The 27,819-nt window shown below is 45.4% G+C and overlaps 1 protein-coding gene across 1 annotated transcript in view; it reads right to left on the bottom strand.

Annotated features, from left to right (window-relative positions):
* Positions 1-27,819, bottom strand: part of MAN1A2 (mannosidase alpha class 1A member 2) — a 333,986-nt gene that overhangs the window by 25,117 nt on the left and 281,050 nt on the right. Inside the window, exon 9 of the mRNA XM_065408870.1 lies at positions 13,878-13,993. Coding sequence (XP_065264942.1) covers positions 13,878-13,993 — 116 coding nt within the window. The remainder of the gene's footprint in view (positions 1-13,877; positions 13,994-27,819) is intronic.

The following is a 27,819-nucleotide window of genomic DNA, read 5'->3' as shown; positions in this document are numbered from 1 at the left end:
TGGGGCCTCACACACTTCAGGATTTTGCAACCACAAAATCTGTCATTTTCCCAAGATGCTACAGAAGTCAGCACTTTTGCAGTGGAATTTGCTATTTTGCTGCAACCTGCCACCAAACATTTAGCTTTCTGTATTCCTGCTCTGCCAGAATCTGCCTGTAGCTGCCTTTTGCCATAAGTGGGAGTAGACTCAATTATAAAGCACATTCCCTGCGCTGTTCCATGGAGCCAGGCAGCAGAGGTCAAGGAGCCAGAGCTGGAGTCCAGCTTGTAGCCAGAAAGCCAGAAATGTAGGCTGGTGGATTAGGCTGCCTGGAGAACAGTTCAACAGCCTCGAGAGCTGAGAAGATGAGCGAAGGAAGTCAATTACAAGCTCTCCCCTTCCCTAGCAAAAATGTGTCTGTCTGTCTGGAAAGCATTACGAGAGCTGAATTTGGCAACCTGGAGAGTAAAAGAACCCAACCTCAATAATAACCATCAAAAATATCAACAAATTTTACACCAGTAACTATTTCAATTTTGAGCCATATAGATGTTTGTATGGGGGTGGGGAGATGGGAACGAATGGTATTTTCTGGCAGTAGAATAAATCAACATTTTGGTAGAATTTAGCACTTGTTGCCACAGAATTTGTTCCCATTCTGTTGTGAAGTACATGATACTCTGTTGAAGGTATTTAAATTCTGGGGGTTGACATCTGCAGAATAGATTCTGTTCTCTTTTCTTTCTTCATAATCTCTGCATGGAGAAGGGTGTCGCAGCCAGACACAAGTGGGAATGTAAAGGTGGCAATGGTGCTCTCTTCCCCACCCAGTGAGAGTTAGGGGAGTGAAGTATGGGTGAACTCAAAGTTAAGCTCAGTTAAAGACTAAAGTCTACTCAAAGGTTAAGGCCTAAACTAAACCACTTAAAGAGTTTAAAGTAGCTTAAGAACCAGATTGTCAGAAGTCCTTATGGTCAATCCTCATCTGCTTTCTGCGTGACTATGCAAGTGCCCTTTGATTTGGGAAGTAGTCCCTGAACCCTCTGTGATTTGGGAAGTAGAGGCACTGCTTGCCCCTGTTCTCCTGATTGGAAGCAGGATGCCAAAAAGGTGGTACAGAGAGAGTAGGGTCATGGTCCTCCGCACTGTACACTACCCCTCAGAGCTGGGCCAAAATAGAGGGGTCAGCAATCTGCTCTATTCTAATGATGGAGCAGATTTTGCATGTCCAATGCATGTGGAACAAACGCAGGGATATTGTCCATCACGGGCAGGCCCCCTCCTCAAGGATGTGTTTTAGTATCCACAATTTACTCCTAAATGATTAAGGCACCTAAGCTTTTAGCTTAGCCACAGTTTCTGAGCCATCTTGAACACTGAAATCAGCTCAGTGCTAAATATGGCCTTAAGGGCTTATTTGTCTTTAGTTCTTAAACAGCAAGTAAGAGCAGTGCCAGTTCTAATAACCCTTAGCTTCACTTTTCTCTGAGAACTCAGCTGGAGAGTTCCAGTGCACACGAGCCAACATTCTAACTTTGAAAACACAGAACTCATTTTTCTTTACCCACTGCGCCACAGGGGTGTTGTGGGGATTAGTTAATGTCTGTACACAGCTTTGAAAACAAAGTGCTACAAAAATGCTAAATATAAATTACCATCAGTTGGATTGTTTTTCCTTTCTCAGTGAGAACTATAAAACAAACTAAGTTTCACATTCCTTCCTCCATCAATTTTTAAGTTCTGGGAACACACACACAAATAATTGGACTATGGAAAGAAAGTGTATTTTGTACGCTACCCCTTCCACTTCAAAAATGATATGAAGAGATTTTGCTCAAATTTTCCAAAACCAAAGTTAGAAACATCACCCTTAAAGGAAGAGTTGAGAAAGTTATGAGCAACTAAAAAAGCGTAGGTAGATTTGAAGCTGGAACTTGGTTTTAAAGGGTATGTCTACACTGCAGTGTAAGCCCAGGTTTAATGGGAGTCAAGTCAGCGGTCCCTGGGTTTGAGAACCCAGGGCTTGTCTACAATAACTGCCAAGTTAAGAATTTTTTAACCCAGGTCTCAAACCAGGGCTCTGACGTCCACAATACAGTATACAAACCTGAGTTCAACCAACTGTATTCTACACTTCCTAGCACCCTCCAGAAATGTGATCGCTTTGTTCGTGGTACAGTGTGGGAAAACTTGACCGTCCATGCAACACGTTATAGGATGTTTGAATGGCCTGCCAGAACATCCGGCTAAGTCATCAATTTTGGTCTGTGTGCTTCCAACAATGGAAGCCAGCAAAATGGAAAAGTCACCATTTCAATAACTTCTTTTGCTTGGGCTTTCGCTCCTGTATCAGGATGCAGGCAGAGCTTCCATGAGACACTGGTGGGCACTGGTGGTGTTTTCTCACCCACAAAAGGTACCTGACAGAGCTAATAACAGAGCAGCAGGAGGAGGAAGACACAGACATGGCACATGTGAACTGGCTGATGCTGCTCCTGACACTCGGTATAGCTGCTGATGCTCCCTACATAGACCAGCTCTTTGGAGCAGGGCCACAAGCACAGACTGGTGGGATCACATCATCATGCAGACCTGGGATGACAAGCAGTGGGTCCAAAGCTTTTGCATGAAGAAAGCTACATTTCTAGAGCTTTGGGAGCAGCTTGCCCTGACCCTTCAGGGTAAAGACACACGCATGAGGGCAGCCATGCCAGTCCGGAAGCAGCTTGCTATAACTGTCTGGAAGCTGGCTACTCCTGCCATCCAGTCTGGTGTTGGAAAGTAGACTGTGGAGGTTTCGGAGGCAATCAGGCGTGCGGGGAACCCTAAGGAGGCAGGCATAAAAGATATTCCTGAAGTAAATTGCTGGCTTTGAGAGAATGGGGTTTCCAAATTGCACTGGGGCCACTGATGGGACTCATGTGCCCACAGTTTGCCCTCCTCAAGATGCACAAGTACATAAACCACAAAGAGTACTACTCTATCATTACGCTGGCCCCCATGGACCACAATGGCAGATTTATGAATGTCAGTGTTGGCTGCACTGGAAAAGTTCATGATGCCAGGTTTTCCACCAACTGGGAATCTATGTTCACAGAGAGCCTGGGACACTATTCCCACCACAGGACATTGTCATAAACAGAGTTATGTCCCCACTGTTTTTCTGGGGGACCCCATGTACCGCCTTTTGCCTCCTCTTATGAAACATACCCTGATCTCAGAGGCCCTGGCAAAAGGAGGTTTAATTACACTCTGAGCAGGTGTAGAGCAGTGGCTGAATGTGCTTTTGGCAGATTGAATTCTGGCTGAGGATGTCTGCAGACTTATTTGCATTCCAAGTGTCATCAATGCTGTCCATGTTACTGTGATGTGCTGTGCTCTTCACAATCTTTTTGAAACCAAAGGTGAGCCATTTCCCTATGACAGCTATAGGCTGCTGAATCGGTCAGAAAGTGCACCTATACAGCTAAGGCTGGATGCACCCAGGCAACAGAAATCATAAGTGCTTTGTGCTCCCACATTATGGACTTGCATGGGCCAACAGAACATGGAGAATAGTACCTTTATGTCTGTGCTTGTCTGGTGGAGGCGGGCATTGATTGCTTGTGTGGGAAGGGGGGTTGATTGCCATGCATTGTACTTTTGAATGACATGACTGCTTATGAAATGGGGGGAGGGGAATGGTATGTCTTGATGTAAATAACTGATGTATGGAATGACGCTTATAGCTTTATTGAGACATGAGTTTTGCATACAACCTCCCAGTTGTCCCTGCCCATGTGTTTACCTTTATTATTTGAAATACACATTATATGATGTGTTGCATGATAACAATACAATTTATTTATAAAATAAAAACCTTACACATGTATTGGAAAAGCACACCATTAAACCGCTGCCATTAGCACACCAAAACACTAGCAACACCAAAAGCTTTAAAAGTAAACAAGAACAAAGTGCATAAACAAGTGCAAACAGTTAAACTATGTATAAGACACGCTCCCCTCACTATTGTGTGTCCCCTACTCCTCCTTCCCCTTTCCCTCCCTTCCACATTTGCCATGCGCTTGGTGCTGGGGCAAGAAGGTGGAGGCATCCATGGGGCGGGGGTTCAGCATGAGGGCTGCATGAGGTACATTTGCCCTGTCCAGCTGCTCATAGGGCCCAATTGCATGGGTCACCCAGCCATGAAGTTGTCCAAGCTGTTCCTGGAATGCAGGCCAGGGTACTGCAGAAAGGATTTGGGCCATGGTGCAGGTGCAGCAGGAGCCAGGACTCTTGCAGACATTAGAGACAGCAGCTGCTCAGACAGTTCTCTCTGTTGTGCTTTATCTTCCTCCCTTAATCACCATTCCTGTTCCAGGAACTGCGAAGTGAGCGCCTGCTCCTGCACCGCTACCCTGTCCTCAAGCCGCAAAGCTAGCCTGAGCCTTTTCCACTTGCCTCCTGCATGTCTTTCCTCTTGCCACAAATCCCTTTGCCTTTGATACTCAACCTGCTTGTTGGCCCTGTCCAGAACTTCAATCACAAGTTCATCCCAGAAACGCTTCGTCTTGGAATGGTTCATGAAGGTACAATTGATGAGCCAGGCTTCGGTGGTGTGGGCGAACTGTGGAGGTACTGAAGCCTGTAGAGGTCGAGGGGCCTGCAATAGGACAAGCCACTGAGGATTACTGTCTCAAATATCTCAGTGCAGAAGCACAGAAACGATTGTTTTGGACTTTCAAGGACAGAAAATGTTAAATTTTGAAACTGAACTTCAGTATATTGGCAGAGGGTGCTTCAGAGCTCACTGGACATAGCCGGGTTAATCCCAGTGAAAGAAGTGCTGAGAGAATGGTATATTAAAAATTACAACTTTTAAAAAAAAAGTTTTTTAGTGAAATGGAGTTTGAGGGGAGGTTGGTGGCTGTGCTACATAAGCCTTTATCACTTCAGGCTTTGCACATTCTGGAGGCCATAACAGCTCTTGTGGTGCCCGACTGGCAAAGAGAGGTGTTATTCCAAGCTGCTGGTGGGAAACCAGATGTGTTGTCATTGAAGTACGCTTATTAAGTTTGCGGATGATACCAAACTGGGAGGGATTGCAACTGCTTTGGAGGACAGGGTCATAATTCAAAATGATCTGGACAAATTGGAGAAATGGTCTGAGTTAAACAGGATGAAGTTTAACAAAGACAAATGCAAAGTGCTCCACTTAGGAAGAAAAAATCAGTTTCACACATACAGAATGGGAAGAGACTGTCTAGGAAGGAGAACGGCAGAAAGGGATCTAGGGGTTATAGTGGACCACAAGCTAAATATGAGTCAACAGTGTGATGCTGTTGCAAAAAAAGCAAACATGATTCTGGGATGTATTAACAGGTGTGTTGTGAGCAAGACACGAGAAGTCATTCTTCCGCTCTACTCTGCTCTGGTTAGGCCTCAGCTGGAGTATTGTGTCCAGTTCTGGGCACCGCATTTCAAGAAAGATGTGGAGAAATTGGAAAGGGTCCAGAGAAGAGCAACAAGAATGATTAAAGGTCTTGAGAACATGACCTATGAAGGAAGGCTGAAAGAATTGGGTTTGTTTAGTTTGGAAAAGAGAAGACTGAGAGGGGACATGATAGCAGTTTTCAGGTATCTAAAAGGGTGTCATAAGGAGGAGGGAGAAAACTTGTTCACCTTAGCCTCTGAGGATAGAACAAGAAGCAATGGGCTTAAACTGCAGCAAGGGAGGTCTAGGTTGGACATTAGGAAAAAGTTCCTAACTGTCAGGGTGGTTATACACTGGAATAAATTGCCTAGGGAGGTTGTGGAATCTCCATCTCTGGAGATATTTAAGAGTAGGTTAGATAAATGTCTATCAGGGATGGTCTAGACAGTATTTGGTCCTGCCATGCGGGCAGGGGACTGGACTCGATGACCTCTCGAGGTCCCTTCCAGTCCTAGAATCTATGAATCTATAAGTATTCAAATGTATGCAGTGGTGCTGGAACCAGGGGTACTGGGGTGCTGCTGCACCCTCTGGCTTGAAGTAGTAATACCAAACCCCAAAGACATGGTTTCCATTATCAGGACCCCCACTATAAAAATTGTTCCAGCACCCCTGAATGTATGATGACTGAACAGCATATCTACAAGTGGAGTGGGCTGGTGAGCTACCGAGGTGGCCCTGGAAAATACACCCTTCCCCGAAATGTGACTACCTATCTGGAGTTCCTGCTACAGGAAAAGTCTGCAGCTATCAGCACCTGGGATTGGGTCAGAATTCATGAGGGAATCAACAGGATACGGCATTATCTTCTAAATGGTTTAGTGCCTCCCCATGGCTTCCGATACAGACTGTTAGGACTGCCTGCAAACACACAGAACTCCATTGCCATCCCCCTTCCCCCCGGCAAATTTCTGGACTGAATTCAAACCCCGGTCGTATTTGGGACTAATGATTTCATCACCCATGGAAAGCCTGGACTGCATTAGTAGAAATGGACATGTGAAAATGGACGACATTTGAACCTCTTCCCTCTCCCTCTCCCTCTCCCTCCCCACCCCGTACAGTTCAGTCTTTTCAGGCAGCTTGTTACACTGTTGCTTGGTATCAAGCAGCGTACATACAGGGAATGTAATATAAGATTCTCATTCTAACAAACTGGAATGTATTAGCAAAACTATGTGCCTTAAATATTCTCTCTTACATGCTCGTTTTACTGATTGTGTTTCCTGGTCTCCATTTTTAATTCCCCATGGTGGGTGGAGAGTGAGGGGACGCCAAGGTGCTGGCATGCAATCCGCCATTAGCAGATATGTGCTGCTACCCAGGCTTATATCTTTTGCACTGGTTCTTAGAGCAGAAATCCCTCCTGTTCCTATATTAATAAACACAAAAATGGAGTCAGAAACTTACCAGGCTCTAGGTAGCTTTGCCCTCTTCCATTTCTGATACCAGTCCCTGGGTGAGCTGTTCCTTTGGTGGGGGGATCAAAAAGCTCCTCTGAGTATGGCCCCAGTATGTGCTGCAGCTACTCCTGCAGCAAAGCCTCCTCTAGGACCCATTTAGTTAGCAAAGTCTTTTTATTTGCCACATTTGGTGCCTGCTTGTACCCATCGATTCCCATGCTGGCTTCTCAGGCCAGCAGGACACCATCCCAGCTGATCAGGTCATCGTGCACCGCTGGCGCAGTGCCCAGCACCCAGTCAAACTCATCATAAAACTGGCACGAAATCGGTGAGTTGCCAGAGATGCAGTTGTGGTCCCTGGTTTTCAGGTACTCAGTCTTGTGCCACTGAATCTGTTCTCTGTGTTGGTCATGGTCCGCTAAATTTCCAATGCTGACAGCATCTTTGCTATTTGTTGGTATGAATAGTCAATCCTGGTACTCTTACTAAAATCCACTGTATAGCCAAAATCTGGCTGTGCTTCCACGACCACTAACTAACACACTTTGTAATGGATTTCTTCTAGTTGGCATTCATTGCAAATGCTGAAGGTTCTCTTAATGTGGGTTTGCAGCTCAATGGTCAGAATAAAATAGATGGGTTAAACGCTAAGCAGCTGCACTGGAACAAGGGGGCTGCTTCAATTTCCCTGGAGTTAACTGGTGATTTTTGGAAGAGAAAGGACAAAGGAAACCATCCCATTGCATTGTGGGATACTGTTGGAGGACTCCAAGGACCCAAGTATGTGGGGTGGGGGAAGGCTGTGTCTACAATGTAAAATGATAGGGCTTGAACCTTGGGTCCAACCTTAACTTGGGCTTAACTCTACCATCATGGGGTCCTAGTACCCTGGGTCTGAGCTGGAGTCCAAGATATTTGTGTGTAGACAGAAGGGGGGTTAGGGCTTGAGCCTGAGCCCAGGCTTACATTGCAATGTAGATATGCCCAGAGACACAGAACACTTACAAAAAAATGCTGTCATCCATGCACTAGAGATCAACTCTGATTAACTATTCTATGGATTTAATAAAACTTCCAAAATGTAGTTAGAGAAAACAATCATCTATACTTACCGAACACTTGTTTGCACACATATTCCTGCTATGTCTAGCAGAATTGCTGACTACAAAAATAGGCCCTGATCCTGAAAGCTCTTCCACATGGGTGGACCCCGATGCACGTTTGGACCCACCTTAACTTCCCTATGTCTCCATGCAAGCACAGGGGTCTGCCCATATGGAATCACTGGCAAGACTGGGACCACAGGGAGTACAATGACAGATATAGTTTTAAGTGTTTTTGGCTGACCACCATGAAATAAGAAAAAGAAATGGGGTTTACATATTCACAGACCACGGTGATAATGAAATACTTTTGATTCCAACAGTAACCAGGGAGGATGCTAAACAGCAACTGATAAACATTTTTAAACATGTCGGACCAGTAATTTGCACCCAAAAATATCAAAAGAGGCTGAGGAGCTGAGATTCTCTCTGAACTACTGATGTTGCTTTTTAACAAATCTTGGAATACTGGGAAGTTCTAAAGGACCAGAAAAAGCTAACATTGTGCCAAAAATTAAAAAGGGTAATGGGATGAACTGGGTAACTACAGATCAGATTAATCTGATATCAGTTCCAAGCAAAATCATGGAAAGGCTCAGATAGGATGCAATTAGTAAAGAGCTAGAGACAGCAGCAAACAAATGCAAATCAACATAGCTTTATAAAAAATAGGTCCTCTCAAAAAAATTTCAAATCTTTTAAAAATTAAATCACAAGTTTGACAAAAGTAACTGTGTTGACATAATAGACTTCAGTAAGGCATCTGACGTATGATATTCTGAGTAAAAATGTAGCATTATATAAAATCAATGTAGCACATAGTAAATGGATTAAAAACTGGCTAACGGACCCATCACAAAACACAATTACAAATGGGGGATCATTATCCAATGGGGGCATTACAGTGGGGCCTCTTAGGCAGAGGCCTGTACTCTAAGTTGTCCAAAGTAACAAAATTAAAAGTCAGAGTGTTATATAAAACTGTATGGGAAAAGGTACAAAAAGGAGACAGAAAAACTGAATTAGTCAAAACAAGAGTCTACTGATACCACCCAAGGATGGTGTTAAGATCAGGACTGGTAAACAAGAGGAGAATGGAATTGGAAGCTAATGAAGCAAAACTGAAGTGTCAGAAATTAGGTCTAATTGCTGGACCAAATAATGAGGGGATGAACTATTTCCCCCATCATTCCCTTTTGGAGTCCTTAAAAATAAGACTTCATGGGTCAAAATTTTTGGAGGCTGGATGGACCGAAAGGAGCAATCTTCACCACCATGGCTCCCACCACTATCTCTTGGAACTCCAGGAGCCACTGTAACACTATTGGACTTTCACCCTTCTGATCCTGAGAGATGTCCTGCCCACACTGGGGCAGAGAGAAACCCACATGATATCACCCTCTTCACTGGCCCCAGCTAAATCACCTGAAATGTGAGATTTGGGTTCCTGCTGTCATTCCTATCGCATGTGTCCTTTTCCTTCCCACACCTTATTTCTTCTCTTTCCTCTCTTTTTGCTTTCTGTTTAATAAGAACTTGGCTGATCTGGCCAAGACTGCATCTTTTGCAACATTGCTGTGAGCCAGTAATCAGAGAGGCAATGAAAGCAATATCTTAAACAGCCCGATTCTGATATGAGTTTTCTAGGCCTTGGAGTGGCTGATAAGACAGTGTGCTGTGCCTGTGTTTCTTCAGCTGAAAGGTTGCAAGTGCAAAAGTCCGCGCCAGAGACAGAAGCTGCATTTTGTGTCTTTGCAGTCCTTTTCTCTCCTTTTGTGTGTGTTTGTCTTGTTGTGTCTTTCCCCAAAAAGGACATTTTTACTGTCTTTAATATCCTCTAAAAGACTGTCAGACTGGGTTTTTTTTCCTTATAAAAACTCTCTACATCTAAAGGGAAAGGGAACAAGGACCATTCTTAAAATAAAAGCCTTACTTATTACTTTACATTTCAAATGCTTTAACTGCTTTTCCCTCTTTTTTGTAATATTAATAAAAGATTAATAAGATTTTTGGTGGTGTGTTTGCCATTGTAAGCAGGCTGAGGTCTCTGTACTCAAAAACCGGAACCATGTTTAAATGTTTAGAGTTGTACAGTGAAAGGATGAAGTAGACCCCTGTGACTCTCTGAATTCATTTAATTCCATCAAAATTAACACAACAGATCCCACAGGGATCAGATCTTGATCCAATGCTATTCAGTATCAATGATCTGCAAGAAAATATAAAATCACTGCTGAAAGTTTTCAGGTGACACAAAAATTGGCAGAGTTGTTAACAATCATAAAGACAGGTCAGTTCTACAGAGCAGTGTAAAACAAATAATAAGCTGGGCATACTTGAACAGCATGTCTTTTAATATAGCTAAATGCAAGGCCATACATAGAACCATAGGACTGGAAGGGACCTCGGAAGGTCATGTAGTCCAGTCCCCTGCACTCATGACAGGACTAAGTATTATCTAGACCAATGGTTCTCAAACTTTTTTTTTTCGTGGACCACTTGAAAATTGCTGAGGGTCTCAGCGGATCACTTAATGATCTTTCCAAATGTTTGTACCATTAGCTAACTATTGTAAAGCGCTTTGGATAAAAGTGCTATATAAAAAAAACCTTAATAATAAACGTTTTTTTGTGCTACAAATAAAAGCACACAACTCGTATTTTCATATCAGCAGTCTTACCTTTCTAATGCGATGGATGTGCCCTCTCTCCCACACCGCATCAGCACCCGAGCTGGGACTGGGAAAGAGGGGGTGGTCTCTCCCTGGCAGCCACAGCCCTGGAGCTGGGGAAAGTCGCCTCTTTCTCTGGCTGCCGCAGCCCTGCACGTCCCGAATTCCCCCACCCCCACTTCTCACCCCACTGCCCCCTCCCACCTACCCCCTATTCCCCCCAAGTCCAGCACCTCACCTTACGTGTGCGTCTTCTCCAGGGTCCAGGCACCTAATTAGCGGAGCCATGCCTGCATGGCTCCACTAATTAGGTAGGTGGCCCTTCATTCTCTCGTGTGTGGCCACCCAGGCGCGCACCTTAGAGGGAACTATCCGCGGACCACCTGAATGGAGCTCTTGGACCACTGGTGGTCCACAGACCACAGTTTGAGAACCTCTGATCTAGACCATTCCTGACAGGTGTTTGTATAACCTGTTCTTTAAAATCTCCAATGATGGAGATTCCACAACCTCCCTAGGCAATTTATTCCAGTGCTTAACCACCTTGACAGTTAGGAAGTTTTTCCTAATGTCCAACCTAAACCTCCCTTGCTGCAATTTAAGCCCATTGCTTCTTGTACTATCCTCAGAGGTTAAGAAGAACAATTTTTCTCCCTCCTCCTTGTAACAACCTTTTACGTACTTGAAAACTGTTATCATGTCCCCTCTTAGTCTTCTCTTTTCCAAACTAAACAAGCCCATTTTTTTCAGTCTTCCCTCATAGGTCATGTTTTCTAGACCTTTAATCTTTTTTGTTGCTCTTCTCTGGACTTTCTCCAATTTGTCCACATCGTTCCTGAAATGTGGCGCCCAGAACTGGACACAATACTCCAGCTGAGGCCTAATCAGCGTGGAGTAGAGTGGAAGAATGACTTCTCGTGTCTTGCTTACAACACTCCTGCTAATACATCCCAGAATTATGTTTGGTTTTTATGCAACAGTGTTACACTGTTGACTCATATTTAGCTTATGGTCTACTATGACCCCCAGATCCCTTTCTGTAGTACTCCTTCCTAGGCAGTCATTTCCCATTTTGTATGTGTGTAACTGATTGTTCCTCCCTAAATGGAGTATTTTGCATTTGTCCTTAGTGAATTTCATCCTAATTACTTCAGACCATCTAGGAATCAAGAATATAGGTCACATTTATAGGATGGGGGATTGTGTGGGCCAAATTAGGGTCAACATTTAACAAAGAAGATTGTGTTTGAAACCACAAGAGTGTAATTACATGAAGAGTGTATCATAGCATTAGTACAGAGGTCCCCAAACTATGGGGCAACCCCCTAAGGAGGCACGGAGGGGGGGTCCACCTGGAGCCCGGGCCAGCTCCCACCGAGCCAGCTCCCACCGGGCAACCCAGTTCCACTTCTGGCCCCGACTACAGCTGCTGGCCCTGCAACCGGGACCCTGGCTGCCAGCTGTGCACCTGGGACCCTGGCTGCTGGCCCCACGCCGCAAGGTAAAAAGCTTGGGAACTACTGCATTAGTAATATGGCTGGAATAATACTGTGTCTGCCTACAGAGATGTTTCAAAGATTATCCAATAATGTATGAAAATCTATATTCTAGTACTATATTTAATTGGTGATCATACTCATCAAGGTGAATAGCCTAAACATTTAAAACGTTTTAAAGAAAAAAACCTTGTAATTAGCCTCCTGACTCTTGACAAGGAGTCCCATTCTCCCCCAGTCTGATCTGGAAGGAAAAAATTAAGCCACAGGTCATCCTAGGAGTGGACCATGCGTGACCCATAATTACTAGAAGCAGGAAGAGAGGGAGGAAGAGAGCGAGCCTAAGTTCAGTACTATGCTGACACCACTCAACGTTAAGATCCAACAAAATCACATTACAAGGTGGCATGAAAAACACTGCACAGAGAGTCACCGTGGGAGGACATTGGTTTGTACCGTCTACACAATTACTAACTAAATATTTTGTATAACATTGTCATAACTATAAAGGGAAGGGTAACCGCCCTCCTGTGTACAGTACTATAAAATCCCTCCTGGCCAGACTCCAAAATCCTTTTACCTCTAAAGGGTTAAGAAGCTCAGGTAACCTGGCTGACATCTGACCCAAAGGACCAATAAGGGGACAAGATACTTTCAAATCTTGGTGGGGGGAAGGCTTCTGTTTGTGCTTTTTGTTTTGGGGGTGGTTCACTCTTGGGACTGAGAGGGACCAGACATCAATCCAGGCTCTTCAAATCTTTCTAAACAAGTCTCTCATATTTCAAACTTGTAAGTAAACAGCCAGGCAAGGCGTGTTAGTTTTTATCTTTGTTTTCTCAACTTGTAAATGTACCTTTTTGCTAGAGTGTTTATCTCTGTTTGCTGTAACTTTGAACCTAAGGTTAGAGGGGATTCCTCTGGGCTCTTTAAGTTTGATTACCCTGTAAAGTTATTTTCCATCCTGATTTTACAGAGATGATTTTTACCTTTTTCTTTAATTAAAAGTCTTCTTTTTAAGAACCTGATTGATTTTTCCTTGTTTTTAGATCCAAGGGGGTTGGATCTTGATCCACCAGGAGTTAGTGGGAGAAAGGAGGGGGATGGTTAATTTCTCCTTATTTTAAGATCCAAGGGGTTTGGATCTGTATTCACCAGGGAATTGGTGAAGAGTCTCTCAAGGCTACCCAGGGAAGGGAATTAGCACTTTGGGAGTGGTGGCAGCGGACCAGATCTAAGCTGGTAGTTAAGCTTAGAAGTTTTCATGCAGGCCCCCACATTTGTACCCTAAAGTTCAAAGTGGGGAAGCAGCCTTGACAAACATCTAAATAATTTCAAAAATAATTTAAGGAATAAAAAATTCAGGACCCCAATTCCTTGTGTCATTACATACACTTAACTGGCAAGAAGACTATCCATGATGTCATGGGGAATTTTGCACATATAGGGTTGTAGGATCAGTCCCAATTAAACTTCACCTTGATTTTCTGTAGCTAATCGTTTTGAAGGAGTTGATATTTTTTAGTACGATAATCTGCACTAAATATATTTCACTGAAATATTTTTTCTTAAACTACACAAAAGGAAAGGTTTCTGTTGTATTCTTGGAGCCTTAAAAACAACCAAATTGCTTTCCAAGTAGACTTAATAAAACAGGTAAAGTCCTGTGCTTCCCAGTTATCAAAAGTGTTTTTTTCAATGGCACTATTTTTATCCATTACATAGAAAAACTGAGTGGATTATAATCACCTCAATAGCATCGTCGTACATTTTCCTTGCCTCCGTGTCCATTTTGTCTGACATCAACCAGGCTTTCAATAAGTATTCATAAAAACTGTCTCCCAGCCCGCCCACGGATGTGTGATCTATAACAGAGAAAAAGAGAATAAAATGTAGGGGGTTTTAATACAGTACAACCTTGGATTTATCCAGGACAAAATTCTACATTTTGTTTAAGCCCCTACCAGTTTCAAACCGTCATTATTTTAATCCAGTTCAGCAGCTATTTCCCCTCAAACCTTTTATTTCATTTTCTTGGAATCTGTTCCACAGCAGGCATCACAATTTTCCTACTGTGCATGTTCAGTATTCCTCATTCTGTGTCATTTACAGAGTAAAGCTGACCCTTCCATGTCACAGATTTAATGTAAGGAATGTTTTGGCTCCATTACACAGAACTTAATCTTTTCATGGTTTGTTGTTGTTGTTGTTTTAAATAAATAAGAACGTATACTCTCAGATTCAATAGCAGGGATATAATTGTAACATGTAGCTATATAAATTGTTCAAACCCATAGGGAATCTGTTCTTTCAAGGACATTTTTATTATTCATCATGAAATAATAACTTACAGAACCTGCAAAATGTGCCAAGGTAAATACTCATATTCATATTCTTTCACAGTTAAATTGGTGACTACCTTCGTTTGCAGTATACAGTGCAAGCCTTGTTCTGTTACCCCAGGTATAGTTCAACTGGAGTTGGGGAACTGAACAAGGCATGCACTGTTCACTACATTGTTAGCTGTGCTTTCTTGAATATCTATTAGAACCCAACACCAATGAACGCTGGGTCTCCTTAAGTACATACACAGTGATCCTTACTGTGATGATTTTCATTTCAAGGGCTGCTTATCCTTAGAAGTCACATTCATCACATTCAAATGCATGTTCACATGTACCCACAGACAGCACGGTAAGGACATCAGAGAATACCTGTGAGAATTTGGAGAATCTACGTACATAATGCATGCTGTTTTATATTGGGGACTCTCCATGTGTACCTGTGTCAGACTACGAGTTTTACTTTCAATGCGGGGTTTGTTTTCCTTCTCTGCTGTCTTTTACCTTCATATTAAGCTAAAACCCACAGGAAGCTCTTGCCAAGGAAATTAAAATAAATAATAAGAGGTTTTATTAGGCTTTGTCGACACTAGCACTTTTGTCGGTAAAACTTTTGTTGGTCAGGGGTGTGGAAAAAACACCCCTCTGACTGACATAAGTTACACTGACAGAAGCGCCAGTGTGGACGGTGCTATGTTGGTGGGAGATGCTCTCGCCCGACATAGCTACTGCCACTCATTGGGGGTGGTTTAATTATGTCGGCATAGAGCAGCTACACGGGCGACCTTACAGGGGTGCAGCTGCAGCAGTACAGCGGTGCTGCTGTAAGATGTGTAGTGTAGACGTAGCCTTAGGCCTGGTCTACACTACGAGTTTAGGTCGACTTTAGCAGCGTTAAATCGAATTAAGCCTGGACACGTTAACACGACGAAGCCCTTTCTTTCGACTTAAAGGGCCCTTTAAACCGGTCTCTTTAGTCCACCTCCGACGAGGGGATTAGCGATAAAATCAGCCTTAGCGGGTCGGAATTGGGGTAGTGTGGATGGAATTCGACGTTATTGGCCTCCGGGAGCTATCCCACAGTGCTTCATTGTGACCGCTCTGGACAGCACTCTCAACTCAGATGCACTGACCAGGTAGACAGGAAAAGCCCCGCGAACGTTTGAATTTCATTTCCCGTTTGCTCAGCGTGGAGAGCACAGGTGACCACGCAGAGCTCATCAGCACAGGTAACCATGATGGAGTCCCAGGATCGCAAAAGAGCTCCAGCATGGACAGAACGGGAGGTACGGGATCTGCTCGCCATATGGGGAGATGAATCAGTGGTAGCTGAACTCCGTAGCAGTAAACGAAATGGCAAAATATTAGAAAAGATCTCCAAGGCCATGAAGGATAGAGGCCATAACAGGGACGCACAGCAGTGCCGCGTGAAAATTAAGGAGCTAAGGCAAGCCTACCACAAAGCCAGAGAAGCAAACGGAAGGTCTGGGGCAGAGCTGCAAACATGCCACTTCTACGCGGAGCTGCATGCCATTCTAGGGGGTGCAGCCACCACTACCCCAACCGTGTGCTATGACTCCCTCACTGGAGAAACACACAGGGAAGCGGGTTCGGGGTACGAGGAAGATGAGGATGGAGATAATGTAGATAGCTCACAGCAGCAAGGAAGCGGAGAAACCGGTTTCCCCAACAGCCAGGATATGTTTATCACCCTGGACCTGGAACCAGTAACCCCCGAACTCACCCAAGGCGTGCTCCCATCCCCTGAGGGCGCATAGGGGACCTCTGGTGAGTGTACCTTTGTAAATATTACACATGGTTTAAAAGCAAGCGTGTTTAATGATTAATGATTAATTTGCCCTGGCAATCGCGGCCAGTACAGCTACTGGAAAAGTCTGTTAACGTGTATGGGGATGGAGCGGAAATCCTCCAGGGACATCTCCAGAAAACTCTCCTTCATGTACTCCCAAAGCCTTTGCAAAAGGTTTCTGGGGAGGGCTGCCTTATCCCGTCCGCCATGGTAGGACACTTTACCACGCCAGGCCAGTAGCACGTAGTCTGGAATCATTGCATAACAAAGCATGGCAGCGTATGGTCCCGGTGTTTGCTGGCATGCAGACAACATCCATTCCTTATCGCTCTTTGTTATCCTCAGGAGAGTGATATCATTCATGGTCACCTGGTTGAAATGGGGCGATTTTATTAAGGGGACATTCAGAGGTGCCCGTTCCTGCTCTGCTGAACAGAAATATTCCCCGCTGTTAGCCACGCGGTGGGGGGGAGGGGTGAAGTGATCATCCCAGAAAATTGGGTGTGTGGGGGGGAGGGGAGTTAGTTGGGTATGTGCTGCATGTTAACCCGGAAACCGCAGCCCCTCCTTTTACATTGCAAACCCATTTTAAATGGCCAACCCAACGGGTGCTTGGTATGGGAAATGAGAGCGCTACTGTTTGAAACCATTCCCACATGTTAAGAAGGTTAAAAAAGCCAAAAGACTGTGTCTTACCATGGCTGCCTGCAAGCCGAAATCTGTGGCCTGGCACTGCGTGAGTGATCTCTCACACCAAACCGGCAGGCCCTCAATATAAGAGGAAAAATGCGACCTTGTAACGAAAGCACATGTGCTTTGTCATGTGAACAGCAAAATTTAACGTGAAAGAGTGTACTCATTGTTCTCTAAAATGTGTCTTTTTTAACCACCTCTCCCTTCTCCTCCACCAGCTGCAAATGTTTCTCCTTCACAGAGGCTAGTGAAGATTAGAAAGAGAAAACGGAGGACGTGGGATGATATGTTCACGGAACTCCAGATGTCCTCCCACGCTGACAGAGCACAGCAGAATGCGTGGAGGCAGTCAATGTCAGACTACAGAAAAGCACAATATGAACGAGAGGAGAGGTGGCGTGCTGAATCGCGGGATGAACAGAGCAAGTTGCGGGCTGAAGATGATAGGTGGTGTCAGCTTGCAGACAGAAGGCAAGAGTTGATGCTCCGGCTGCTGGAGCATCAAACTGATATGCTCCAGGGTATGGTTGAGCTGCAGGAAAGGCAGCAGGAGCAGAGACCGCCGCTACAGCCCCTGTGTAACCAACAGCCCTCCTCCCCAAGTTCCATAGCCTCCTCACCCAGACGCCCAAGAACACGGTGGGGGGGCCTCCGGCCACCCAGTCACTCCACCCCAGATGATTGCCCTAGCATCAGAAGGCTGGCCTTCAATAAGAGTTAAAGTTTTAAACTGCAGTGTGTCCTTTTCCTTCCCTCCTCCCCCACCCATCCCGGGCTACCTTGGCAATTATCCCCCTAGTTGTGTGATGAATTAATAAAGAATGCATGAATGGGAAGTAACAATGACTTTATTGCCTCTGCAAGTGGTGCTCAAAGGGGGTAGGGGAGGGTGGGGTGGTTGGCTTACAGGGAAGTAGAGTGAACCGGGTGGGGGGGGGGGGGCGGAGGGTTCATCAAGGAGTAACAAACAGAAGTTTCACACCATAGCCTGGCCAGTCACAAAACTCGTTTTCAAAGCTTCTCTGATGCGCACCGCGCCCTGCTGTGCTCCTCTAACCTCCCTGGTGTCTGGCTGCGCGTAATCAGCGGCCAGGCGATTTGCCTCAACCTCCCACCCCGCCATAAATGTCTCCCCCTAACACTCACAGATATTGTGGAGCGCACAGCAAGCAGCAATAACAATGGGGATATTCTTTTCGCTGAGGTCTGAGCGAGTCAGTAAGCTGCGCCAGCGCGCTTTTAAACATCCAAATGCACATTCCACCACCATTCGGCACTTGCTCAGCCTGTAGTTGAACAGGTCCTGACTCCTGTCCAGGCTGTCTGTGTACGGCTTCATGAGCCATGGCATTAAGGGGTAGGCTGGGTCCCCAAGGATCACGATAGGCATTTCAACATCCCCAACGGTTACTTTCTGGTCCGGGAAGAAAGTCCCTTCCTCCAGCTTTCGAAACAGAGCAGAATGCCTGAAGACGCGAGCATCATGTACCTTTCCCGGCCATCCCACTTTGATGTTGGTGAAACGTCCCTTGTGATCCACCAGGGCTTGCAGCAGCATTGAAAAGTACCCCTTGTGGTTTATGTACTCGGTGGCTTGGTGCTCCGGTGCCAAGATAGGGATATGGGTTCCGTCTATGGCCCCACCACAGTTTGGGAATCCCATTGCAGCAAAGCCATCCACTATGGCCTGCACGTTTCCCAGAGTCACTACCCTTGATATCATCAGGTCTTTCATTGCCCTGGCAACTTGGATCACAGCAGCCCCCACAGTAGATTTGCCCACTCCAAATTGATTCCCGACTGACCGGTAGCTGTCTGGCGTTGCAAGCTTCCACAGGGCTATTGCCACTCGCTTCTCAACTGTGAGGGCTGCTCTTATCCTGGTATTCTGGCGCTTCAGGGCAGGGGAAAGCAAGTCACAAAGTTCCATGAAAGTGCCCTTACGCATGTGAAAATTTCGCAGCCACTGGGAATTGTCCCAGACCTGCAACACTATGCGGTCCCACCAGTCTGTGCTTGTTTCCCAGGCCCAGAATCGGCGTTCCACGGCATGAACCTGCCCCAGTAACACCATGATTTCCACATTGCTGGGGCCTGTGCCTTGTGAGAGGTCTATGTCCATGTCAATTTCCTCATCACTCTTGTCGCCGCGCTGCAATCGCCTCCTCGGCTGGTCCTGGTTTTGCTTTGGCAAGTCCTGGCTCTGCATATACTCCAGGACAATGCGCGTGGTGTTCATAGTGCTCATAATTGCCGCGGTGATCTGAGCGGGCTCCATGATCCCAGTGCTAGCTATGGCGCCTGGTCTGAAAAAAGGCGCAAAACTAGTATCTGACGGACCAGGGGAAGGAGGGAGGGAGGGGCGAGTGACGACATGGCGTACAGGTACAGGGAATTAAAATCAACAAAGGTGGCTGTGCATCAGGGAGAAACACAAACAACTGTCACACAGAATGCCCCCCCCCAAAGATTGAACTCAAAACCCTGGGTTTAGCAGGCCGTTGATTTCACGGAGGGAGGGGGAAGCTAATGAATACAGAACAAATCTATTTTTTACATCTTAAGCTGGCAGCCGACGGTGCAGCATGACTGATAGCCACTGCAGTATGATGACGATGGATACTAGTCATAATATACCATCTTCTACCAAAAGACAAGGGGCTGCTGCTGTGTAGCAATGCAGCCCCACGTCTGCCAGCCCCACGTCTGCCAGCACCCAGATTGCCCTCGGCCTCTTCTGGGTACTTAGCAGAAAATACTGGGCGCTTGGCAGAAAATAGCATACTACGACTGATAGCCATCATCGTCAAGACAGTTCAATAGGACTGAGCATGTCTGCCCAGGTGCCCATGATCGACAGCCACTGCAGTACGATGACGATGGATACCAATCGTAATATACCATCTTCTACCAAAAGGCATGGGGCTGGTGCAATGCAGCCCTACGGCTGCCAGCCCCACGGCTACCAGTCATGCTGCACCGTCTACCGCCAAAAGGCAGTTAGCTGCTGCTGTGTAGCAATGCAGTCCCACATCTGCCGGCACCCAGATGACATATGGTGACGGTGAGCTGAGCTGAGCGGGCTCTATGCTTGCCGTGGTATGTTGTCTGCACAGGTAACCCAGGTAAAAAGGCGCGAATCTATTGTCTGCCGTTGCTCTGACGGAGGGGGAGGGGCCTGACGACATGTACCCAGAACCCCCCGCGACACTGTTTTGCATCATTCGGGCATTGGGATCTCAACCCAGAATTCCAATGGGCGGTGGAGACTGCGGGAACTGTGGGATAGCTACCCATAGTGCAGTGCTCTGGAAGTCGACGCTAGCCTCGGTACTGTGGACGCGGTCCGCCGACTAGAGCACTTAGAGCATTTTATGTGGGGACACACACAATCGGCTGTATGCAACCGATTTCTATAAAACCGGCTTCTATAAATTCGACCTAATTTCGCAGTGTAGACATACCCTTAGTTACATAAATAAAAAGGGAATAAGGATGGATGAGGTTGGGCCGCTACACAGTGTGGATAGGAAGGAGATTAAAGATAATCTAGGTATGGCCCCAAAACTAAATGAATACTTTGCCTCAGTTTTCAGTAAGAATGATAACATAGAGCATGTGCATGAAGACAGTATGGCTGATGGAAATGAGTGTCTATAGCTAGAAATTACCACACGATGTTGAAGAAAAACGTAAAAAGCTTAATGTGCTCTGTAGCAGGGTGGTCCCCCGCTCCTGCCCTGAAGGGCTTAAAACAGCCAGGGAGCAGGGCTGGGGCAAAGGAAAAGCTAAAAGGCTGATTGGGGAAGCAGCCGCAGCTGGGCCACGCCCCAATCAGGCCTCAGCTGGCCTGTATAAAAAGGCTGGGAGCCAGGAGCTCAACAGTCTCTCTCTGCCTTCAGAGGGAGAAGGGCCTGGCTGCAGCGAGCTAGACACAGGGTACCTGAGTGGAGCAGGGCTGGGGACAGGCCGAGGAGCTGGGGAGCTCCAGCCTGGATAGCCCCAAGCTGTGGCCTAGTAGGAGGTCAAGGGGTACTGGGGGTTGCAGAGGGCAGCCCATGGGTAGGCCAAGGCAGCAGGTCCAAACCCAACCTTACCTGTGATCAGTGGCCTATACTGCAGTCTGCCCCAGGGAGCGGGGGCTAGTTGGTGACTGGCAGTGGCCTTATTCTGAGGTGAGATAGGGATAGTGGGTGGGGGTTCCCCAGGGAGGGGAGACCCTAGTACTAAGGGGTGTACTGCCAGGGGGCAGCACCCCAGATACAAGGGCACCGGGGTCCGGGAGGGACACGGGGGCCAGAGGACAGGCAGCTCACCGGCCTGCAGGGGGCGCTCCAGGACGCTGGAAGAGCTAATTCCCAGAAGAGACCAGCAGGAGGCGCCACAGTGGTGAGTCCGCCCCTCTACATGCTCAAACTGGAGGGACTGGGTAATTTTCATCCCAGAATACTGAAAGAATTGGTACATGAGATTGCTAGTCCAGGAACAAGGATTTTTAATAAAACTATTTGGGGGGGTAGTACCATATGACTAGAGAATGGCTAACGTTGTACTTATATTTAAGAAAAGGAAAAAAAGTGATCCAGGCCATTACAGACCTGTTAGTCAGACCATAACAGGGTTCAAAAAAGAACTAGATAAATTCATGGAGGATAGGTTCATCAATGGCTATTAGCCAGGGTGGGCAGGAATGGTGACCCTAGCCTCTGTTTGCCAGAAGCTGGGAATGAGCGACAGGGGATGGATCACTTGATGATTACCTGTTCTGTTCATTCCCTCTGGGGCACCTGGCACTGGCCACTGTTGGAAGACAGGATACTGGGCTAGATGGACCTTTGATCTGACCCAGTAGGGCCATTCTTATGTTCTTATGTTCTCAGTAGCATGCAAGGTTTTAGAGCAAATTGTGAAGAAAAGAACAATTAAATTCACAGAGGTAAATGGTAAAGGGGATGGAACCGCAACATGGATTTAGCAAAGTCAGATCATGCCAGACTAACCAGATTTCCTTCTTTGAGAAAATAACTGATTTTTTAGATAAGGGAAGTCAGTACATCCAATATATTTGGACTTCCGTAAAGTGTTTGATGTCACCTGTGGGTCCGGGGACAGAACAGGCCCACTGTTCCTCCTGCATGTTGTAAGAGGCGACTAAAAGGGGGCTGCCTGGAGAGGAATGGGCTCCACCAGGTTAGAAATTTGCCCAAGACACACCATATGATGAGCAAGTCAACGATGTCCATACCGGATTGATCGCAGCCCGGGTTAATAATGACCGCGCCATCCATCTCCCACTAGGGCAGACATGACAAGTATACTACTGGTGTAACCCCAACAAAGAGGGTCTGTGGAAGATATAACATCACCATAGCCACATGGAATGTAAGGACATTGAGACACATAGGGAAGTTGAAAGAACTCATGTACGAAATGGAACAATACACCTGGCACCTCCTAGGAATCTCTGAGGTCACATAGAAGAACTTTGGAGAGGTACTAAAGGAAGAAGGCCATGTACTCTATTACAGTGGAGAGGACAAACATGTAAACAGCATAGGATTTTTTGTGGGTAAAGATATCAAGAATTCAGTATTAGGATGCCGCCCAATGTCCAGCAGGCTTATTTCCATCCATCTAAAGGCAGTACCATTTAATATCACAGTGGTATAAGTCTACGCCCCTACAACAGACTATGACGATGAGCAAATTGAAGATTTTTACAATCAGCTCCAAGACATCATTGATAAGGTACACACGAAAGATATCTTGATTGTACAAGGAGATTGGAATCCTAAAGTGGGTACTGACACACAGGCAGATTGGCGATATTATTGTGGCCCTTTCTGTAATGCGGTAACCAATGAGAGAGGATTGAGCCTTTTGGAGTTTGCCAGCTATAACAATCTGGTTCTTTTAAACACATTAGGAGCACACAAAGCATCCAGACGATAAACATGGCACACACCTAATGGTCTACATCACAGCCAGATCGACTACATCATGGTGCAAAATCGATTTCATTCTGGGATTAACAGAGCTAAAACAAGGAGCTTCCCCAGTGCTGATATTGGAAGTGATCATGACCTTGTGATGTTAAATTTTTGACTGCGGCTAAGGAAAATGGTCAGGCCAAAGCTCACCAGAACCAAGTTTGACTTAGAAAGACTCAGAGACCGAAACATTGCAGAGTAATTCCAAGCAATGGTCAGTGGAAAATTTGCCCCACTGCTTGCTCTAGAGGAAGACATAGAAACAATGACCAACAATTTCAACGCTGTAATGAATGAGGCAGCAATGGACATCCTTGGGAAACATAGTAAGAAGACAAAACAATGGGTCACAAATGAAATACTACAACTGTGTGACATTAGAAAAGAACTTAAGAGATACAAGAATAGCACAGAGAGCTGATAAATACAGAGCGATTGGCAGAAAGATCAAGAAAGGAATGAAGGTGGCCAAGGAGATATGGATTGAAAAACAATGCTCTAAAATTGAAGAGTGTATCGATAATAAAAACAGCAAATGAGCCTTCCAGGTTGTAAAAGATCTGACGAAGGAAAGATGGACCAAAGTTAACGCAATTCAAGACAAAGAGGGGAACAGTCTTATAGAAGAAAGGGACATCATCAATAGGTGGACAAACTACTGCTCTGATCTATACAACCACCAGACAAATGAAGATCCTAGTGTCTTAGATAGCCCAGATTCAACAGAGGAGGATGACTTTCCAATACTATGTGAAGAAGTGGAGACAGCTATGAAATCACTCAAGAACGGAAAGGCTACAGGTATTGACAACATCCCAGCCGAATTGATGAAATTGGGAGGAGTAAAAGTAATAGATGTACTCACCAAGATCTGCAACAAGACCTGGCAGACCGGTGAGTGGCCCTCCATGTGGACACAGTCACTAATAATCACTCTGCCAAAGAAAGGCAACCTGCAATTGTGTCAAAATTATCGGACCATAAGCTTAATTAGCCATCCCAGCAAAGTGATGTTTAAAGTCATATTGAACAGATTGAAGCCACAAGCAGTACTTAAAACACCAGTAGAAGTATTGGGAGCATAAGCTTTCGTGGGTAAGAACCTCACTTCTTCAGATGCAAGTGAGGTTCTTACCCACGAAAGCTTATGCTCCCAATACTTCTGTTAGTCTTAAAGGTGCCACAGGACCCTCTGTTGCTTTTTACAGATTCAGACTAACACGGCTACCCCTCTGATACTTAACACCAGTAGGACATCTCCCACGTCTTTGTTGGCTTCAAGAAGGCGTTTGACAGATTATGGCACAAAGCTCTCTGGGAAACCATGAAGAAGTATAATGTTGGTCGTAAGCTTATTCTTACCATTAAACATCTGTATGCCAAGGCCAGCAGTGCAGTTTTCGTCAATGGCACAACAGGAGAGTGGTTTCGCACCACTGTTGGAATCCGGCAAGGCTGCCTTCTTTCGCCCACACTATTCAACATCTACTTGGAGCGCATAATGACTGATGCCCTAGAAGATCACATATGCACAGTCAGCATTGGGGGGAGAACAATCTCAAATCTTCGGTTCACTGATGACATTGGTGGCCTGGCAGGCAGCGAAGATGAACTTGCCAACCTTGTGAAACGATTGGATGAAACCTCTGCAAAATATGGCATGGAAATCAGTGCAGAGAAAACCAAGCTGATGACAAACAAACATGATGGGATCAGCTCACATATCACTGTCAGTGGACACGAGCTGAAGACAGTGAAACAGTTCAAGTATTTGGAGGCAATCATCACTGATGAAGGATCCAAGGCAGAAATTCGGGCAAGAACTGTGCAAACAACAGCAGGAGTGGCAAAGCTAAAGCCAATTTGGAAGGATAAGAACATCTCCCTGGAATTCAAACTGAAACTGCTGCACGCATTGGTCATCTCCATTTTTCTGTATGTGTGCGAGACATGGACCCTTACGGCAGAACTTGAATGGAAAATACAGGTAGTAGAGATGAGATACTTCCGTAAAATCCTGGGCATCTCCTACTTCGACCACGTCACTAATGAAGAGGTCCGCAACATCATCAGCCAATGCGCTTGGTCATACGAAGACCTCCTGACGACCGTGAAGAAGCACAAGCAGAAGTGGTACGGCATGTAACAAGATCATCTGGTCTATCCAAGATCATCCTCCAAGGGACAGAACAGGGGAAGAGAAGAAGAGGTAGACAGAAGAAGAGATGGATTGACAACATAAAAGAGTGGACAGGAATGGACTTCGCGGAGACTCAAGCACTGACACACAATCATCAGGGGTGGAGACAATTGGTTGACTGCTCATCAATGATGGTGCCCCAATGACCAATGCGGTTATGGGAGTGATGATGATGATGATGCAAGTGTTTGATACAACACCACATAGGAAATTATTAGTTAAATTAGAGAAGATGTGGATCAGTACAGGCATTGTAAGGTGGATAAGGAATTGGCTAAAGGGGTGAAGACAACAGGTTGTGCTGAAAGATGAACTATCAGACTGGAGGGAGGTTACTAGTGAAGTTCCTCAAGGATGGGTCTTGGGACCCATCTTCTCCAATATTTTTATTAATGACCTGGGCACAAAAAGTAGCAGTGTGCTAACGAAATGTTCTATGATATCAAGTTGGGAGGCATCGCCAATACAGAAGAAGATCAGAACATTACACAGGAAGATCTGGATGACTTTGAAGACTAGAGTGACAGAAATGGGATGAAATTCAATAGCAAAAATACAAAATCATGTATTATGGTCTAATAATAAGAATTTCTGCTACAAGCTGGGAGACTCATCAATTGCAAGTGACACAGGAGGAGAGAGACCTGGGTGTGTGGGTTGATCAAAGGATGACTATACACCACCAATGTCCTGTGACAGTGAAAAAGGCAAATGCAATCCTAAAATGTTAGGCAAGGCATTTCCATTAGAGGTAGAGACGTATTAATGCCATTTACAAGGCATTGGTAAGACCTCATCTGGAATACTGTGCACAATTCTGATCACTCATGTTCAAGAAAAAGTAAACTGGAATGCGTGCAAAGAAAAGCTACTAGGATGATCAGGGGAATGGAAGGCTTGAGAGGAGACTGGAAGAGCTTGGCTTGTTCAGTCTAGCAAAAAGAAGGCTGAGGGGGATATGATTGTGCTGTATAAACACATTGGGGGGTAAATACCAGGAAGGGTGAAGGACTATCTAAGCTAAAGGATGATGTTGTAACAAGAACAAATGGATGTAAACTGGCCATGAACAAATTCAGGCTGGAAATTAGATTTCTAACCATTAGAGGGATGTGGCTCTGGAACAGACTCCTGATAAGAGTTGTGGGTGCAAACAACTTAGTTTTAAGAGAGAAGGGGACACATTTATAAGTGCCATTGTATGATGGGGTTGCTTTTGATGGTGGGGGGAAGGCTCAACTGGCCTGTGGCTTACTTCTGGTTTATGTCTTATGTTACTAAAGCTCATGCTTCAGGCTTTCAGCTGGCCACCACAGAGGTCAGGAAGGAATCCTTCCCACCCTCTGCAACATATTCTGGGAGGTTTTTTATCCCCTTCCTTTGAAGCATTAGGGATGGCCACAACTGGAAATGGGATAATGGGCAGCATTGGCCAGGGCTCTGAGGTGGCACCGAGCATTCACTTTCTCAGATGCTGATTCTTGGTCCCATGCTCAGGATCTAACTGATCACCATATGTGGGGCTGGGAAGAAATTTCCTCCCAAGTCATATTGGTGATAATGTTGGGGGCTTTTCACCTTCTCTGTAGTGTGTGGGTGCAAGTCACTTGCCAGGATTATCTGGGTATACCTCACTTAATACTCTACCATTGTGGGGGCCTCAAGCACTGGTGCACCTCAGTCCTTCCTATTCCCTGCCTGTGGCACATAATAGTCCAGTCTCCTGAGGGTCTCCTTTACTTTTGTCTCATTTCCTTTGTTGGGCTTAATGTGCAGGTAGTCCCTTCTGGTCTAAAACTCTGTGACTCTGTGACAGGGCTAACAATAGAGAGTCATTCATTCAAATGGACAACTCTTGGATAAAGCGATGGTTATTATGGTGGCAGTGTGTATGGACCTGTAATAGTGTGAATTACACAAGTGCAAAGAGCAGCGAAAGCAAGTACCCTAAGAAGAGAAAAGCACAGAGAAAAGTCTCAATGGTCTTTTTGGGAAAGAAATATTAAAAAGACAGACTGGGGAAATGAATTATGAACAGCTGAAGAAAAATTGGCTGGTTGGGCTATGCAAAGAAAAGCAGCTCAACTGTTGCTGAGGATCAAACAAAGCATAGCTAATATTTGCTGTATTCTCAGGACCAGAAGAGGAACGATGGTCCACCACCACCAACATAAATCTTTTCCGCCTCTGGGTTGGCCTAGGTAAGGGCACTATGATATCCATCATAAACAACCCTGAAAAATTAATGAAGGGATGGGGTGTGTACATATAATAAGGTCTGGCGTCACACACTGAATGAGGAAGATAAACAAATATTAAAAAATGAGGCAGGGGGCCTGTGCAAAAATAGCATCTGATCATGTAATTAAAGACTGTATCATAATGCATATGCACAAGGGGGCTGACTTTTTCTCTTTTATGTGCTTGATCTTGCTACATTAATGTTTTTTTAACTTTGTTTTCATAAGTAAGCGCCTACTTTATTTTAAAAAGAGCACACTGAAAAAAAAATAAAAAAATCCATCATCATGTGGAAGCATTTTGACCCAAGATATATCATTAGCAGAGATGGAACCATTAGATCCACAGCACAGCCCTCTACCTCTTGAACTAACAGAGTAACTGTTAGCATTAGGAGGTTGCTATCCTCTGTATT

This window comes from Emys orbicularis, chromosome 1, assembly GCF_028017835.1.
Source record: "Emys orbicularis isolate rEmyOrb1 chromosome 1, rEmyOrb1.hap1, whole genome shotgun sequence".
Taxonomy (NCBI): Eukaryota; Metazoa; Chordata; order Testudines; family Emydidae; genus Emys; species Emys orbicularis.
Note: the sequence above shows the minus strand (reverse complement) of the source record. Positions and strands in the feature narration are given on the sequence as shown.